At 48.1% G+C, this 18,480-nt stretch overlaps 1 protein-coding gene across 1 annotated transcript in view; it reads right to left on the bottom strand.

Moving 5' to 3' along the window:
* Positions 1-18,480, bottom strand: part of LOC139052379 (uncharacterized) — a 79,645-nt gene that overhangs the window by 44,638 nt on the left and 16,527 nt on the right. The window contains exons 2-3 of the mRNA XM_070529478.1: positions 9,336-9,425; positions 8,217-8,331 (exon numbers count right to left, since the gene is read on the bottom strand). Of these exons, the coding sequence (XP_070385579.1) occupies positions 8,217-8,331; positions 9,336-9,401 (181 nt within the window). The 5' untranslated portion in view covers positions 9,402-9,425. The remainder of the gene's footprint in view (positions 1-8,216; positions 8,332-9,335; positions 9,426-18,480) is intronic.

The raw sequence follows: 18,480 nt of genomic DNA, 5'->3' as shown, positions 1-18,480 counted from the left end.
TAACCTATACCTGCGCTTTTTGCTTCGTTGCGTGAAATATTTGCGAACAAGAGTATCCGTGGTACGCAGAGCGTAAGCGAAAGAGGGCTCGTGATCGGTACTAAGGAAATTTACTGTTGACAGTGCTTCATCTGCGGGAAATGATAGTTACGGGCATTGTTTTCCATTAGACGCCGAGTTCTGCAAGACGAAGCGAGACCACCGTACAGATAGCTAGGGAACGGCGCGAAAGTAGTACGCTTAACGCTAGTGAAGGCAATTCTGCTTACTACTCCCGTTTAAGCCGCACTGAGTGCTAAAGTAGTATTACATATCAATCACCGTAATCACAGTTTCACGTTTGCAGTCTGCTACCAAATAGAAGAGACCAAAAATAGACTTAGGAGACGGAAACATGGTCTCCAGTATTCGGCAATAAAAAGAGCGGCATAAAAGCAGTCTAACTTCACAGGAGCCACAGAAGCTGTATTGAAAGTGGCGCGTAAAAAGCAATAGAGCTTTGCTTTCGACACTTTCATGCTTTAATGATGCAGTCTAATGCTGTTATCAAATTACCGGGGACATTGTTTCACTCAGGCGCTGACAGGGAAACGTCGAGCTCGTGCATAGTTTGCGCGAATAGATAATAGAGAGTTTTAGAGCAGGGGCCTCAAACGTTTGGGCCTCCAAAGAAATAACGTCGAAGGCACTGCGCATGCGCGACACTCAAACTGCGTTTTGGTATTGCGTCGCGCAGCCAAAATTATTCTTCTTATAATAAAGTGGCATATTTTATTTAATTATTTCTGATAGCTTTTCTTCTTAACGCCGTAGCGACCCCGTCAGCGCAAGACGCGATCCGCAAACGCAAAACCCTAATCCAAACCCCTTCACTCCTGCGTGCCCCATGCTAACACCCGCAAAGCTAAGTTTGAGGCCACTACTCTAAAACTCTCTAATGTCATGTGTAGATCGCATGGCACCGTTCACTGCAGTGGCCCGGCACTTATAATCATTAAACCAACTGAAGACGGTTGAAGCTCCTCATCTGCCACATTGGTGAACGATGTCATTAAGCGAAACAGGAAGCACCTTAGGCGGATCTTGCGCTCATCGGGCGTCGACACGTGAGGTGCACTGGCGGGCAAGACGTAATGGCAGCGCGGCAGTTAAGAAGCCCTTAAATGTTTCTCCCGCTTAGTCTGTAAGTGGAGAGAACGTAAGACAAGATGCGCAGCAAAGCTGCTGTTTAACAAGAGTACTAGTCCTCTAGGTTCGACAATGGCCCATCGCCAGTGAACATAGAAACGATTCACGTGATTCGAGAAAATTGGTGGCCTCGGGCGTGTTTAGGATAGAAAAAAAGAAAATGTTACTTACTGAACTGTGCTGTAAAAACAAAAGAAACCTGTCAGAACTTGGATTGGAAAGCTCACCTTTATTTCAACGATAGCCTCTGCAGGACGAACGCACGACACATCTGCGATCATCCGGAATGAACGCTTCTCGGCTTTCCGGGCTGTTCGTTCAAATAACGTGAACGAAAACACCGATGTGGAATTTCATCCCGAGATCTGGCCAGAAATACACGCGCTCAGCGATTCGCCATTGAGGAAAGAAGTATTTGCGTCTTCTTGACTGTGACCCAACCATGGAAACTATTCTTACAGCCTCTGGCGCCGGCGCTCGATGGGAAAGCTTGTCAAGAAACTACCGACAAATTTTGCTCGACGATGACCGTGCAGAGTCACCACGCCGCGCTCAGCAACCACTTTGATTGATTAGGACTGAGCTTACCGTCCGCGTGAAATTTCTCTTCTCCCTGATGCACCAATAAATTTTGCAGTGCTAGCAGCGACCGCTTGGCTTCTGTTTGTATGGCTCCATTATGCAGAAACGGCCACCATAAACTGCAAATACGTCGAGTGCTCGGGGAAGTGCTCAGCGGCAGAGCCAGGTACGCTTTCTGAAGCGTTGATGTTCAGCCTCGTTCGTATGACAGTGTAACAAGGATTAAGCGCTAAAAACGACTGGACCCGCGCCGTGGTTGCCTAGTGGCTTTCGCGTTGCGATGCTAAACACGCGATCGCGGTTTCAAATCCCGGCCGCGGCGGCCGCTTTGCGCGATGGGGGCGAAATGCGAAAACGCCCGTGTGCAGTACACTGAGGGTACGTTAAAGATGCCCAGGTAGTGTAAATTAATCCAGAGTTCCCCACTACGGCGGCCTTTGTAATCATATCGTGGTTCTGGGACGTACAATCGCAGAACTAAAGAAAAAGGAAAAAAAAAAGAACCGACGGCGACACTCTTCTTGTCTCCATCCTTTCCATACCCGTCGTTTTTAGCTTTTATCATTTGTTGAAAAGTGATCGATCTGATTATAGAGTTGGTATAATTATTCCATGTGTCCGGTAATAACGGTTACCACACAATGGCGTCCAGAAACGGAAACACTGCCTAGAACGGCCTGTCCTTTGCAGTGTTCACAGTAATTACTAATAGTAACACGTGCACTTGCGTCTAGGCAAGACACTAATGATGACTGTAATGAAGCGATCAAGTGTCCTTCCAAAGCGTCATGGTGCAGTGGCCTCGATATCTTTGTGCTGCAGGTCTTGGCGCTTCAAGCAAAAGTGTGAGATCGCGCGCTGCTTTATGGCGATGCCGCACCAGTGGACGGTAGACCAGCATAAGCCCTTCTTTTAAGCCAAGCACTACAAGTAAGCAAGTAGAACGGCGCAAGATAGACGCCTGCGTTGCTTCCATTGTTCTTCCTTGTAATTTTCATTGAACGGTCTTTACGTGCCGATGTACCTTCTCATTTCTTATGGGGCTAGTTGCGTGCGAAAGCTGAGGCGCTGTGATACGACCACCGGTGAGCCCTTCAAAGTGCTCGCTCAAGTGTTGACGCTAGAAGGCGCATGCGTACGGCCAGAGGGGCAGGTTGCATACTGGGTGCTTGCTCCGCTGTCGTCGGAAAAATGGAATAACGGCTGTTTTAATTGTTTGGCGAAATATTGTAGCAATGCCACGTGTATATCATGTGCTTTTAATTCCGTTGACATCTGGTTTTCACTCATCATCACCATCATCCTGCTTTATGCCAACTGCCAGACGACGGCCTCTAGATGAAGGACTCTCCGTGCGATCTCCAATTACCCCTGTCTTGCGCCAACAGATTCCAACTAGCGCCGGCGAATTGCCGAATTTCATCGCTCCACCTAGTCTTCTGCCGTCCTCGACTGCGTTTCCCTTCTTTTGGTACCCATTCTGTAAACCTAATGGTACAGCGGTTATCTAATAATTTTTTTTAATATATGGGATTTTACGAGCCAAAACCACTTTCTGATTATGAGACACGCCGTAGTGGGGGACTCCGGAAATCTCGACCACCTGGGGTTCTTTAACGTGCACCTAAATCTAAGTACACGGGTGTTTTCGCATTTCGCCCCCATCGAAATGCGGCCGCCGTGGCCGGGATTCGATCCCGCGAAATCGTGCTCAGCAGCCTAACACCATAGCCACTGAGCGACGACGGCGGATGACGGTTATCTAACTGGCACTTTACATGACCTGCCCAGATCCATTTTTTTGCTCTTGAGATCAATTAGAATATTGTCTATACCCGTTTGATCGCTCGTCCATACCGCTGTCTTTCTGTCTCTTAACGTTACACCTAGCAATCTTTCCATCGTTTTTTGCGGGGTCCTTGACTTGTTCTGAAGCTTCTTTGTAAGTCTTTAAGTCTCTGCCCCATATGTTAGCACTGGTAGAATGCGCTGATTTTAGACCATCCTTTTCAATGATAATGGAAAGCTTCTAGTCAGTAGCTGACAATGTTTGCCCTGTGCGATCCAACCCATTTTTATTCTATGAATTTGCTTCTCATGATAAGAATTCCCTGTGATTAGTTGACCTAGGTAGACGTACTCCTTCACAGACTCTAGAGGCCGACTGGCGATCTTGAACTCTTGTTCCGTCGTTCAGCTATTCATCATTATCTTTGTCTTCTGCATATTAATCTTCAACCCCACTCTATCCTGTTCCTCTTCCTATCCTGAATCCTGTTCATTACTCGTTCTAATGTAGGTATTCTGACTCCTTTTGCGACTGTACACGTCAGTGTAAATTTATTCCGCTTCCTTTACTATATCTTCCAGATTGCTGATGATATTACCCTTCTTATCTTACTTCTTGGTTTATCCTATGCCAAGTTTCTTTCTCACTGATTTCAGGCTGCGTGCATGTTTTACAGCTTCTTCGGTCTTTCTCACGTTAGTTTCGAATATCATTTATTTTCACCTTGTTGATTAGTTTTCCCAGTTCCGCGAATTCTATCTTATCTCTTGAGTTGGGCACTTTCATTCTTTGTCATTTATTTATTAGGCCTTCTGCTACTTGGGACAGCTTGCTTACTGGTCGCCTTGGTGCATTACCCCCCACTTCAATCGCTGCCTCTGAAGATGGCCTAGTTAGGCTCCATTCATTATCTCTGTCATCTTCATCTCTCTGTCCTACGGCTGCATATTTGTTTGCAAGTACCAGCCTCAATTTCTCTGCTTTTACCCTTACTGCCTCTAGGTTGACCTGTTCCTTCTTGACCAACTTTACTCATTCTCTCTTCAAATTGGGCTGAATCCTAGCCCTCAGTAACGTATGATCACTGCACTTTACCCTACCTATTACTTCTACATCCTGCACTATGCTGGAATCAGTAGAAAGTGTGAAGTCAGTTTGATTTCTTGTTTCACCATTAGCGCTTTTCCAGGTCCATTTTTTGTTGCTGCGCTTCCTTAAAAAGGTGTTCATTATTCGAGGATAATTCCTTTCTGCGAATTCTACCAGCACATCTCCTCTAGCGTTTCTAGAATCGACACCGTAGTTTACCAATTGCCTGTTCACCAGGCTGCTCTTTCTCCACTTATGCATTGAAGTCGGCTGTTGCTACAGCTTACTGAGTTTGCACATTTCTCATCGCTAATTCAACATCTTCATAAAACTGATCTACTGAATTTCTCATCATCGTGGCTGGATGTTGGAGCGTAGGCTTCCACTACCTTTAATATATACCTGTTATTTAGTTTGCTTGCGACTATAGATACCCTCTCATTAATGTTGTAGAATTCATCAATGTTGCCCCCTATATACAGACGGATTAGGAATCCTAGCCCGTATTACGTCTTATCTGGCAGACCTCTGTAGCAGAGGACATGGCCGTTATTCAGCAATGTATAAGCGTCACCAGGTCTTCTAATCTCACTGAGGCCGATGATATCCCAAACAATGTCTGATAGTTCCTCAAAGAGTCCTCCTGAGCTGGCCTCGCTCGAGAGGGTTCGGGTGTTAAATGTTGTAAGGGTCAGTTTCCGTTGGCGGCCTGTCCGGATCCAGAGATTCTTAGCACCCTCTGCTGCGTTAGAGGTTTTCACTAACCAAATGTATAAATTAGTACCCTCATGAGCGTGTGCGTTACTACTTTCCTATTTGGTGGAGCAAGTTGACTCCAAGAGCGGTGTGTCAAAGCTTGCGATAATTAAAGATCGCAAAATTAAATCGTGTCTCAACTCCTCACTGTCTCGTGTCGCATATCCGCGACGTACCGATCAATTGACTCCGCATTAACGCACCAAGACAGCAGGCATTCTTTTCTCTTTGTGTCCTCCATAGACGGCTACATCGTTAAAATTTTTTCAATTGTCGCTTCCGGGCAATAATCAGGATTACAAGCAACAACACATCGAGACAACTGTGCTGTAGTCGAGCAAGTGCAATTTCGGGTTGTTACTTGGTTTTCTACTCGTACACTAAATGGGACGGGTCGTAAAAGAAAATTTGTTTTTCTTCTCGTGCCACTCAGCATCTCTACTTACTATCAACCCTCCGCAGTGTGGTTTTGGCTATGAAATAGCTGGATTTTCTCGATGTCGCGAATTCGCGACACCGGGCATGTGCGCTTTTTTTTTTTTCGTACTCCACTGTTAGGTGGGAATGCATCGCATGATAGCAGGAGGAGGAAAAAAGGAAGGAAAGGCAGGAAGGTCAACCAGGGGCGCTATAACGTAAAACTATTCCAAACTTTTCTATTCCAATTCTGTAATGAGCCCTCCAGGATTGATCAAAAACTTTTTTTGACCACCCCCACATCACATGTCTGTCACGCGACGTCACGAAACCTCGATAGCTCCCCATCTGATATGGCGTGTACACACTGATGATGCATCATTTGACCGAAAAAAAGACAGATAGTTATTTCTGATTCGACTCTTTTTCGCCATTAGCCCCCGGCTATTGGTCAAAAGTTTTGGGGCTACACCCACTTCACCTGCCTGTCACGCGACGTCACAAAACCGCAAAAACTATCCGCGTCAAAGTGACGTGAACACATTAAAGATGCATTAATATGCCGAACAAAACTGAATTTTCTTCTCAATATCCGCAGGCTGCCCTGTTGCGAAAGAAATAAAAGCTGGTTGACGCCGATTGCTCAGGTGTTGGCTACTCGCACCTGCCGGAGAGCATGGGTTTATTTGTCCATATTAAAACTTCTTGCGTGGGCGTGTAACGTTTTCGAGCACATTTGGCACGTTTGCGACCTCATTCTACCAAGTCTTCTTTGCTGAGGATCCCTTTTAGCGTCATTCTTAGGCTTCCATTGCATGCCGTCGCGATTTTCGTCCAGCCACCGCCAGCTAAGGGAAAGCGGACCAATGGCAGACGCCAGCATCAACTTCTTCATCCGATTATCGACTTTCAATGCAGTAGCTCGCCCCAATCGAATCCCTTTCCACTTGAGCATGCTCCTCGCCTCTTGTCAGCCAATCAGATACGACGAGCCGCTCAGCCTCCTCTGAACCTCATGACCACCTCCTATGAAAGAGGAGAGCGTTTGATTGGTCTGTTCAGACAAACCTGCGGGTGACCGCCCAGTGCTTGCGTCGGCGGTTACGCAAATTTGACGCCAGGAGATTGGAATAAGAACATATTGGAATAGTTTTACGTTATAGGTCCACCAGACGTGTGTACGGTTTGCTACCCTACACAGTGGAAGGCTTTTGAGGGATAAGTAGCCAAGTAGAACAGGGACCTCATTTATCCGCGATAGTGAAATGAGGTGACGAGACAGACCATTAACACCTGTTGTGGTGACACTGGTGGTTCTTTCAATCGAAGTGTTCTGCGGCAATGCAACGCTCAGGGTGTGGCTGTGGATGACGCTCTTATCCTTTGTTTATTTCGGAACGCGCGTGTATGACTTGGAGAAGGACTTCAATTAATTAGAAAGTGTTATACTCGTTTTATCTAATGGATGTGCGTTCTTTCGATGGACCAAGCCCACTCAGAACGTGTCTTCAAACGGAAGGAGAACAGTGGTGACAGGATTCTCAGCGACGAAGATGACGAAGCTCATGCATGCATACTTCAAGACATGACGCCTCCAATAATCGACACAAGCCGTGAGGACGGGGGAAACGAAAACTGAACTTGCCGCAATAGCGGGCGTCTTCTCAACCGAGAAGGTGAAATGGACGGTGATGCATTGCATTGAGAAATGTAATATGGTGAATGTTCCGGTTGAATATTGCAGGATTTTCCCATTTGGAAACGTGCTGTATAACAGGAAAACGACACAGCTTCACGGCAGAACAGCGAACTGTTACCGTCCACAAAGACATTTTCAGTGGCGAAGAGGATGGGTCTGATGAAGACAGTTCCAACTTTGGGGGTCAGGATGAACATGTGGGGCACTGGTCGATATTAAAAGACATGCAGCAGAGGTGCGAATAATTGCGTGACTGTACAGAAGAGATCAGAAGAGATGGCTTTCAAGTTAGCCAAGTGGAATGCCTATCTTAGCCTCAATGAAACATACGAAGTCGTTCCTCAATATTCAGCAGCACTTGCGATGAGCAAGACCGAATTTATAAGGTTTTTTTAAGGTAAAAAGCGTTTAGAAGACTAACGCCAGGCATAATTTGAGCGTGCCAGGCTGAATAAATTTTCGCCATTGACCAAAGATCGACCAAATCGCCAGTGTCACGAATTCGCGACAGTAGTGTGATGATACTTACCGGTGTATCTTTTTATCTAACGCCAAAACTTCAAATAAACCACAAAGCTTGAAATGTTTTCTCCAGTTAATTAAAAACGCGCATCAAAGGGTTACGCGCGTTCTCGTGGCTCTTTGTTAGTTTCTTATTCCTTTGAAATAATTCATGACTGCACAACGTAGGCTTACGGTCCATTTCAATGAACAAGCGAGCCATTTCCAGTCCTTCTTCGTAACTTTTTTCTGCCAGCTTGGCCCTTTGCTCCCGGAACTGCCTTGACTGTTGCAGAAGAATGAGGCTGGCCTAAAAGTTGAAACGAAAGCAGCATCTGTGATGGGTATCCTTAGGTACCCAAGCGTTAGCGACATGCGGTACCACGCATGGCGCTCACAGTAGATGACACGAACCTATGCTTCATAACTGAAACACGCTATTACATAAGGCTAAAAGCTGGGCTAGCTGTAACTGAGATATCTTAAACATTTGCAGCCTTCATAAGGGTAAAGAGACATGTCTTACGAAAAGGAAAACGTTATGAAGAAGCAACCCACATTGCTATACAAGAATGTGTTCGGCATGCCTTGGGAAGTGGTCATGTGTGGCACCGTGTTGAACTGTGCGCTCCCTTTGCCACCGCACGTGCCTTAGCCGTGCGCGAGTGCCAACCGGCACTTCGAGCGCTACTTGCTCAAGGACCAGTTCGGGACCCCTTGCAGCATCTGCGGTGGCCTGTGATTGGAGAGGTGGTGACAACAGGCGCAGCGGCTGTGATTAGAGGAGCCGAGTCTCAAACGACAACGCCTGTGTCTTCCGGCGTGCGCAGCGTCGTAACGTCAGCGTCTTAAGAGGCTACCCTTACATGTGGTACGGCACCACACGGTACCACTGGTACCGCCGCCTCGCGTTACTGTACCACCGGCTCCACCAGCGTACAACCGCGCGGTAGTACCGTAAAACTACGTTACTACTATGTTAGACTACACTACTTTACTATCTTAGGGATTGGCTCGTGAAAACGGTCGGGCAGTCACAAGAAAATCGCGGTTAGTTCCGAAAGAACGCTAAACGTCTGAAAAAAAAAAAGTGTGTCATAGTTTCTAACTGCTTCTTTTCAGCCCTCAGCAAACCGTCATGTGGTTGCCTGGATGTGCAGACGCTAACAAGTGCAGGCTTTCCCGCGCGTTAACAACAATGTGATAAACAGGCTCCTTATAGAAGTCAGTTCAAGAAAGTGCAATGAAATGCGCGCCAGGACAAGGATAAATAAAGGGCCAGTTGTCGTGCACACTGTGCACCATGTGACCCACCAAATCAGGATTACCGCCAAGTGAGGGGATTCCATGCAGTTCTCGGCGCTGGAGAAGCTGGAACATATTTGTTTTCTGCAGAGTCTTGAACTACAACATGAAAAAAGAAAAAAAAAACATCCGGCAGAACGCATCTCAGGATGATGTAGACGTTAATGCGATTAGCATTCAAGCAACGTAGCGACAAACTGTATGCCTGAAAAGACATTTATATCTCTAGTATAGGGGATGTAATCCAAGAATGCTAATTGCATTATACACCGGCGCGCCACATCAAACCGCAGTGTCTATAGCTTCAGACGCCAGAAAGAAAGCTTCACTAAGCGCGGCCTCCCAACGGCAGCCAGTTTTACCAGACTAGCGCTGCAGACTTAGGCTTCAGCGTATCTGACTTTGAATAAACTACATAGCGATGGCACAGGCGTACATGGCAGGCGTAAAACTAATGTTCTCTCTCAGCTAGAAGAGCGCGTATTCTCACTTTTATCAGTCAAACATGTAATTTCCTTTTCTGTTTCGCCAGCGAGAGCGACGTTTCAGGGGCTAGATAAAAGACACTAACGGCACGCCAAAATGTGCTAATTGTAAGCTAACAAGTAGCATAAGGCGATCATGCTAATTGCATGCTAGACTGCTAAAAGCACGCCACTCCTTCGATCGCATGCAGACAAGTGTGTTTTTAGGCGCACCCCTATCTTTGTCAAGTGCTACTTTGGCCAGAGTTCGCCCTGCATTGCTCTAAGTAACCCTGTCTCGATGAAGCTGCCGTGATTAGGCTTCCCTGATTTAAAGCCTGATAGCAGAAATGTAATTAGTGCCATGGAGAGATAAAGGAGACAGCCTTAAAACAGCTGCCGTCACGAGCCAAGGTAAACCAGACTCGGGTTCGTCAGCGAAAGCCTTGCCATTTTAGTCATACGAGCTCTCGCAGGAAAAACCGGCCTCGAAAATACCGCCGATTGCTCGTTCAACGTTTGTAATTTACATGGGCGATAGTGCAGATTTTCAGTTGTTTCTTGTGAATGGTACATACTGCTCGAAATGAGGTCATAGTCGGCGCTAGAGCGCAGTCGTCGCTTCTATGGTTTGTGGCACGCTTGTTTACATAGACGGTAATTGCTTCCACGCTATGCTTGAAATTTTGAGTTAAATACAATTTGAACCTAAACCAAAGAAAAGATTTTACTTTCAGCACATGTGCATTGGAAAAATTCTTCTTTAGAGGTACCTGGGCGCCACCGGTAACAGGTGGCAAAGAATTATTTCGCTGTCTACAAAAACAGTTGTAGTGATATCCTTTTAGCGGTCCTCGCGTCAACACATCCTACACGAGTAGAATGCTGCGAAGACGAAGGGGCGAAATTCCCGCGGACATATCTGATCCTAAGCCTTTGTATGCGCATAGGAGTCTTGAAAACACCTGATCTCGCAAACCACAATTCGAAACTTTAGTGAGCTGCGAAGGCAAGGAAGCGAAGCTGCGTCATCAGTGCAGAAGAGCAGGTTTTTACGTTTTCTTTCGTTGGAGATTCTTTTTGAACTGTTTCGTCGTTTTGTTTAGGGAAGCTCTTTTTCCAACCTCCCCATGGTTTTGCGTCGTTCTTTCTATCGGTATCTCGTCTGGTAGGAGAAAGCAGAGCGGCTTATGTAAGTTATTGACCCGCAAAATGTTCCCAGTGTGCGTGCCTGTGTTCTGCGCCATATAACAAAATATCACTACCCGTCGCGGTTGCTAGTGGCTATGATGTGGGGCTGCTGGGCACAAGGTCGCGTGATCGAACTCCGGCTACGGCGGCCGCACTTCCATGGAAGCGAAATGCGGAAACACCCGTGTACTTAATTTAGGTGCAGGTTAGAGAACCCCAGGTCGTGCATATTTCCGGAGTTCCTCGCTACGGCGTGCCTCATAATCAGATCGTGGTTGTGGCATGAAAAAAGTAAATGCATAATTTAATTGTTTTAACAATAAATGTCCACACGAACGTCTACATATAGTTTCGGCACGCAGGAATCTCTAAAGCACACTCTGTTTTTAATCGAATGCCGTGTAATTATTAACAGCTCCTTTGGTTTTGTCAACTTTCTTAGATCTGGCCGACAACATCCTCGAAAACCTGGGTATGTGGCTGTAGTCCAACCAGTGTCAAGGCGATATCACGCATGATCTCGTACATAACGTCCAAGAACACAGGAATGAAGGAAGACGACACCCTCCGACTGGTCACAAGCCTAGTGGTGAACAGAATCACATACAACCTGCCCTACTACCATCTCACACAGTCCGAAACGAAGCAGGCCGACACGCTTTGCAGGATGGCTCTCAAGACTGCTCTTCGCCTGCCGATGAGTACATCGACTGAATAATTATAGGCGCTACGATTAGACAACACCCTCAGCGAACTGACGAAAGCCCTTTACGTCTCCCAACAACAGAGATTTGCGCGGACACGCATGGGCCGGCAGGTGCTACAAACGTTCGGCTTCCAAGCTATAACAACACGAACACAAGAAACCCGCTCCATACCTCGTCACGTCCAGGACAAGTAACGCGCTGCCCCGGTAGCCCGCAACAAAGACCCTTAGCTACACTTCTGTAAGACGACAGAAAAGGCGCAGTACATGGAAAAAAAATCAGGTTCCATACCACGGCCCCTTTTACGGACGCCGCCACGCACGGGAGGAAGAACAAGGGCGCAGTGGTAGTGGTATGCGACCGCCGAGGCCGCGTTACCTGCGCTGCATCGACTTGGCTCTGCACGATCACGGAAGCCGAAGAGCTCGCCATCGCGTTACACATCCGCGAAGGTCAACTCGGAAACAAACAACTGACGGTGGTAACGCATTCCCAGCAGGCTTGCCGCAACTTCCTACAGGGAAGAATCGGAAGATCTGCAACACCAGTCCTAGCCCAAATACTCAAATATGAACCCAAACCCAAGCCACCGTCTCTTACCCGCCGTGGTTGGTCAGTGGCTATGGTGTTGGGCTGCTGAGCATGAGGTCGCGGGATCGAATCCCGGCCACGGCGGCCGCATTTCGATGGGGGCGAAATGCGAAAACACCCGTGTGCTTAGATTTAGGTGCACGTTAAAGAACCCCAGGTGGTCAAAATTTCCGGAGTCCTCCACTACGGCGTGCCTCATAATCAGAAAGTGGTTTTGGCACGTAAAACCCCAAATATTATTATTATTAAGCCACCGTCTAGATACCGGGCCAGATTGGCACCACTGGTAATCTGCAGGCCTACAGAGCAGCTCAAAGATTCGTGCGTGACCGAGCACTCATCACTCCAGCTGCAGAAGACCCGGACCCTGTCAACCTCGAGTATTCAGCCATTGTGAACTACAACAAAAGGAGCCGCTTGCGATATCCACCGCCTCATCAAAATCTAAACACAGAGGATGCCGCTGCCTTGCATAGGCTCCAGACAGGCACTTACACGAACCTACACATGCGTGCAGGAACGAATGCCCGTGGTGAGGTGCCACGCCAACCCAATACCACTTTAGGTGAAAGTGCACGCTACACAACATAGAACACCACAAGGGAGCAATGGGAGGCACTGCTGTCCAGCTCGGCCCTCGACGACCAGCTCAAGCAGATCCAGACAGCTGAGAAGAGGGCAAGAGCCAGCGGAGCCCTGGACTAAGGCCCCCGACCATTAGCGATTATTCTGATCATTCTTTTATTAAAATTTATTTATCGATCTATATATCACGGAATATTGACGGACAAATAGTGCCAGTGAGCCCGCCTTTGTTCTGGTTAAAACGAAAGCTGCGTATACACTGTTAGTTCGTATTGTCACGTGGCAGTGACAGGGCAGAGCACATCAGCAAAATGTGAATAACTGAACTATTTCTTGGGCGAACCTGTGCCCATACGGAAAGAAATTCAAGAAGAGAGGGTACTCCCATTGAGCCCAGCGGCCGAAGTGACTGTATCACACCAAGTGGATGCGATTAACAGCTTCGGGTTTCAGTTTTGGGGCGCGCGTTTTGAACGCCAGCTGCTACATGCCAGGCCGGCTCCGCTGATCGACGGGGAATTTTTTTTTGCGCTTCTAGTGCTGAACCGCGCGAGGCCTTAACACGGAATCGATTTATTACTGAGTGAAAATGATAGCAAACGAACATTAAGGGACTCCATCGAATCTGTGCCACGTGCGATTTTATAAAGGAAACGCAAGACGTCTTCTGAAATGAAGAAACGTTTATTTTGCTCTACAAAAATACACGTTCTGGGCTCCTTGTGCATTGATCCAAACTCTTGGAGCCAGGTAAGCAACAGTAGTTCTCGTACGAAGCTCCACCGCACGTGATCAACTGAAAAAAAGCAAGTTACAAGCATGTACCGTTTTCGTATATAGACCTTACAGGAATACTGCGTGTAGACGTGAAGCGTGCGTGAGTAGCGAATGGGTGGCATTATAAACAAAGGCAATTCGCTTATGTATACTCGGCGTCGAAAATAGCAGATTCCTTCCGAACAATACCATCAAATATGAAGAAAACGTCTGATTTCCAAGCATTCCACCCTTCCAGGGCACTGTTGCCTGCACATTAGGAGCATAAATACACGGGTGACGGCAAGTTTCCAAAACAACTTTGCTTCAGCCAGCGCGATGGTACAAGTGAAGGCAGGTGGCCACAGCACATGCGGATTCTCAGCCATATCATGTTAGGCGCTCGCAGATCGCCTTCAACTCGCGCTCAAGTGAAATGCGTGGGGGCAAAGCCTGTTTTCAGCATTTCAAACGATAGGATTTTAGAGTGTTTCGTTTTTCAGCTCCTTGTTATCTTTTGTGCGTTGTGATAGCGGAAGTAACAGACACCCGTGTTATCACTCTTGGCAATCGGTCGTCGCGTTTTCGACAAGCGTGAGTAGCGAAAGAAGGGATATGTCATTGCGGGGCCATAAAAAGCGTCCCAAACTTGTCCCGCTAAGTTTGGGTACGCGCCAAACTGTGTCACCAGGGCCGAGCTACCCTTCGCTAACTGCGTCACAACGCCAGGTGCGGCCAGTGTGCTTCAATATCATCCCCAAAAGTAGCGAAATAATTACAATAATATTGTGCCAGTAAGATTCAGTACACGCGAAACCGTCACCACGACGGAGCTGCTTTTCGCCAACTGCGTCACGAAGCGGGGTGTGGCAAGCGTGATCAAAAACTGCCGAAATACATTATAGTAATGTTGGGGCTCATGGAAAGCTTCGCAACCATCTCCGAGTGCGAGCCATTAATTCAAGTTAACTGCGCCAGGACGGCCGAGCTGTTTTTCGCCAGCTGCGTCACTAGTTTTGGTTTTCTGTCGTAAGAATAAAATTTCCTTGAAATGCGTCGCAGACTTTCGAACGAAATTTCTCACCTTGCCGTAGTCCAATACTGCAGTGGTGCCGTGTGGAAAAACACAAGGAAGGCAAGGAAACGCCGGGAGCCCAACAAACGGGCTACATCCAAAAGAGACGGGTCGCCGTACAGGCGAACTTCACGTGCGCAGCCGGCTTCGCTCGCTTCGGTGGCGTGCTTGGCGCATGACGCATGCGCGCCTGGCATGCCGTTAGCTTGTTGCTAGGTATCGCAAGAAAAATGAGTCGCTAAGCAGAAGTTAATTTATACGCAGGACTTTTTAGTTTTAATAGGAATTAATAAAATATCAAACATCTGTAAATTAATTTCACATTCCATTTTTCCGATGTTCGCGTCAACTAACGGATGGGGTGACCACTAGGCGTGACGTGTTTCTTGTTGCAAGTTTTCGCCGAGTGTCCCCTCTTGTAGAATTTCTTTCTGTGTGCTGCGTCCACAAAAGCAGGTTACACATAAAACACGACGATAGCGGAGAGCACAGCAGGCGATCATCGGAGCCTTATCTGCGGCTCAAACGCGTCGGCTTTTAGATATCAGACGTCGAAACTTCCAGCGTAATCGCGTGCCTTCCAGAAACTACTACACACTTCGTGTCGCGCATGCGATAAGATTGCACAACGTTCGGCGGAACCATATACAACCGATCGCAGATGTGGTGTTGATGCTGCCGTTGGCCAGAACAGATCGAGCGCAGAGCGACAACGTTTAACATTCGTTACTTGTTGAAAAGCGGTCATCGGATGAAGCTGAATAAGTGCACGGGTCAATACCCTGCCCCCCTGAAGAAGCATCATCCCGGTGCTACAAACGGGAGAGCGAGAAACAAAAGCACCCATAGTAAAGAAAAAGTAAGAAAGCAAGAAAGAAACAAAGTCCCGAAGTTCGTGCATAGAAAGGCCTAAAGCGACGACACTAACGGCAAATATTAAGTCAAGCCAAAGTGGTCGATCAGTGCTCGATGACCTCCAAGGTGTCAGTGTTATCGTGAACAGAGCCTAAGTAATCGAGAAAATTATGTAAATGCAGGCCATGATTAGACACTCCCCAGAGACATTCAAGTACTTGCCCGAACACGAAGGCGCTCCTACTTTAAATTCTGCCGCTGGTGCTTAAGCACTGGTTATAAAAGCATCATTGTGTTGCAATATAGGACAAAATAAAATGCTACTTGTTCAGTTATATTTCGCTTTTAAAAAAAAAGGAACTGATTGACATCGACCAATTTACAAAGAACCGTTGAAAACTACGAGGGCTGTCGAAAGGTTTCGTTTTCGTTCGACTCTGTTCCGCTCACGCTTTCGCGTTTCAGTAGTTTCGTTATCGCGTAGTGCTGCGCTAGTTTTACTAGTTCGCAAAACTCGCACTAACTGCAAGTAGTTGAGAATTCCACTTCCATGTGATGTCGCGGGATGCCCGAAGGGTCCATGCTACTTGACGAAAAGCAACTGCAGCGGCGAATCTACCGCTCTCTCATAGCTCGGTTTCCCCATGGCGAGGCGTTTGCGTTGTGTACACACACACACACACACACACACACACACACACACACACACACACACACACACACACACACACACACACACACACACACACACACACACACGCACACACGCGCGCGCACACACACACACCCACACACACACGCGCGCGCACACACACACACCCACACACACACACGCACACACACACACACACACACACGCACACGCACACACACACACACACACACGCACACACGCGCGCGCACACACACACACCCACACACACACGCGCGCGCACACACACACACCCACACACACGCGCACACACACACACACACACACACCCACACAAACACACACACAGTACCGCCGTCTGTCGAGCGCCGTTTTACTCAGCGACGGCAGCAAAGGGCGGTGATGGCGTATGCACCGTCACCACTCCCCGGTTGGGTGGCAGGAGATTTGAATGGCGATACAGGTATTCGGACCCTTGAGATTTTCTCGTCAACTAAGTCTTTTCTTAGCACGGAAGAAGCGTTGCGAGGTTTCTGGAATGGCATTTAAATAGCCTACGCCGGAGGAGTTAGTATATGGCTTTAGTGTACCTTTAAGACGGACCACACGGACGACATCGGGTTGCGTGCGGCGCCGCTTTGATTGTTAACGCATTCTGGCACGACCTGATAGTCCAGTGCGCCAATTCGTCGGGTTATTTTGTAGGGTCCGAAGCAGCGACGCAATAGTGTCTGAGTCCTCGTCGCTGTATCGGGTTCCAATCCCAAACACGGTCGCCGGCCTGGTACTCGACGTAGAAGATTGTAGTGTCGGCTGTCGGTCCTGTGCTGGTTCCTGATACGCATGCGCACGAGCTGTTAGGTTTCTTCTGCGCGCTGGAGATAAGCGGCGACGTCTCAGTCCTCTTCGTCTGTGATGTGCGGCAGCGTGGAGTCGAGAGTCGTCGTCGGCTTCCTACCTTAAACCAACTCGAACGGCGTGATCTGCGTTGCTTGTTGCAGCGCCGTGTTGTAACCGATGGTTGCGAGCGGCAGGACGGCAACCCCCGTCTTGTGCTGGACATCGACATACATTGCTGGCACGTCGGCGACTGCCTTGTTCAGCCGCTCCATTCGTCTGCGAGTGGTAAGCAGTTGTGCTCCTGTGGCTTCCCTGTCTGTATTGCAGAATGACTTAGATGAGCTCTGCAGTAAACGCCGTTCCTTTGTTAGTAATGAGGACTTGTGGTGCACCATGTCGCAGCAGGATCTTATCGACGAATAATTTCGCCACTTCCGCTGCCCTACGTTTCGGCAGAGCTTTGTCTCGGCATAGTGGGCAAGGTAGTCGGTGGCCAGGATGATCCACGTGTTCCTAAATGTTAACGCCAGAAAGGGTCCCAACAAATCCATCGCAATGTGCTGAAACGCTTAGCATGGGAGCTGGCAGTCACAAAATGTGTGGACAGCTGGTAATCACAACTGCTGGCAGTCACAACATGTCTTGACGTAGCAGGCCACGTCTGCGGTGAGGCGTGGCCCACAGAACTTCTCTTGTATTCTTGCGAGCGTACGGGAAGACCCAAGGTGCCCGGCTGTTTGATTGTCTTGCAGGGCGTGTAGAACTTCTGGCCGGAGTGCTGCAGGCACAACGAGAAGATAGTCAGCGAGAACTGGGGCGAAGTTATTTTTTACGGCATGCCACGGCATGCGAGAGGACACGTTCAAGCGGGTCAGAAGCCTGGTCGTCAGCCGAGTGGCATACAGCCTCCCTTACTACCATCCCATCAAGAGTGAGGTGCAACAGGTGGACGCGATTCTATGCAAAGCCTACAAAACAGCACTCCACCTTCCCCACAACACCAAAACCGAAAAGCTCCTAGCCTTAGGACTACACAACACCTTGGAGGAATCGAGAGAGGCGCAACTAGTCTCCCAACTGCGCAGACTATAGCAGACCCCATCTGGGAGGGATCTTTTGAAGAAACTAGGCTGCGCCGATCAACTTGAAGAGATACAGAGGACCGAAACAATTCCGGACGAGTATCGCAACACACTAAATGTAGCACCCATACCCAGGAACATGGATCCTAACCTACACGAAGCACGCACAGAGGCGAGGGCTGAATAGCTACAAAAGACACTAGCACCCCAAGAAACGACGGTATACGTGGACGCAGCCACAAACGCCAGAGCAGCGGGGCATAGCAACATCAACGCGGTAGCAACGGTGATTGATTCGAACCTACGCGAGATCACCAGCGCATAACTACAAGACTGTACGATAGTTGAGGCTGAAG

Source organism: Dermacentor albipictus, unplaced genomic scaffold (assembly GCF_038994185.2).
Source record: "Dermacentor albipictus isolate Rhodes 1998 colony unplaced genomic scaffold, USDA_Dalb.pri_finalv2 scaffold_22, whole genome shotgun sequence".
Taxonomy (NCBI): domain Eukaryota; kingdom Metazoa; phylum Arthropoda; class Arachnida; order Ixodida; family Ixodidae; genus Dermacentor; species Dermacentor albipictus.
The sequence above is the reverse complement of the archived record's forward strand: the minus strand, read 5'-3'. Positions and strand labels throughout refer to the sequence as shown.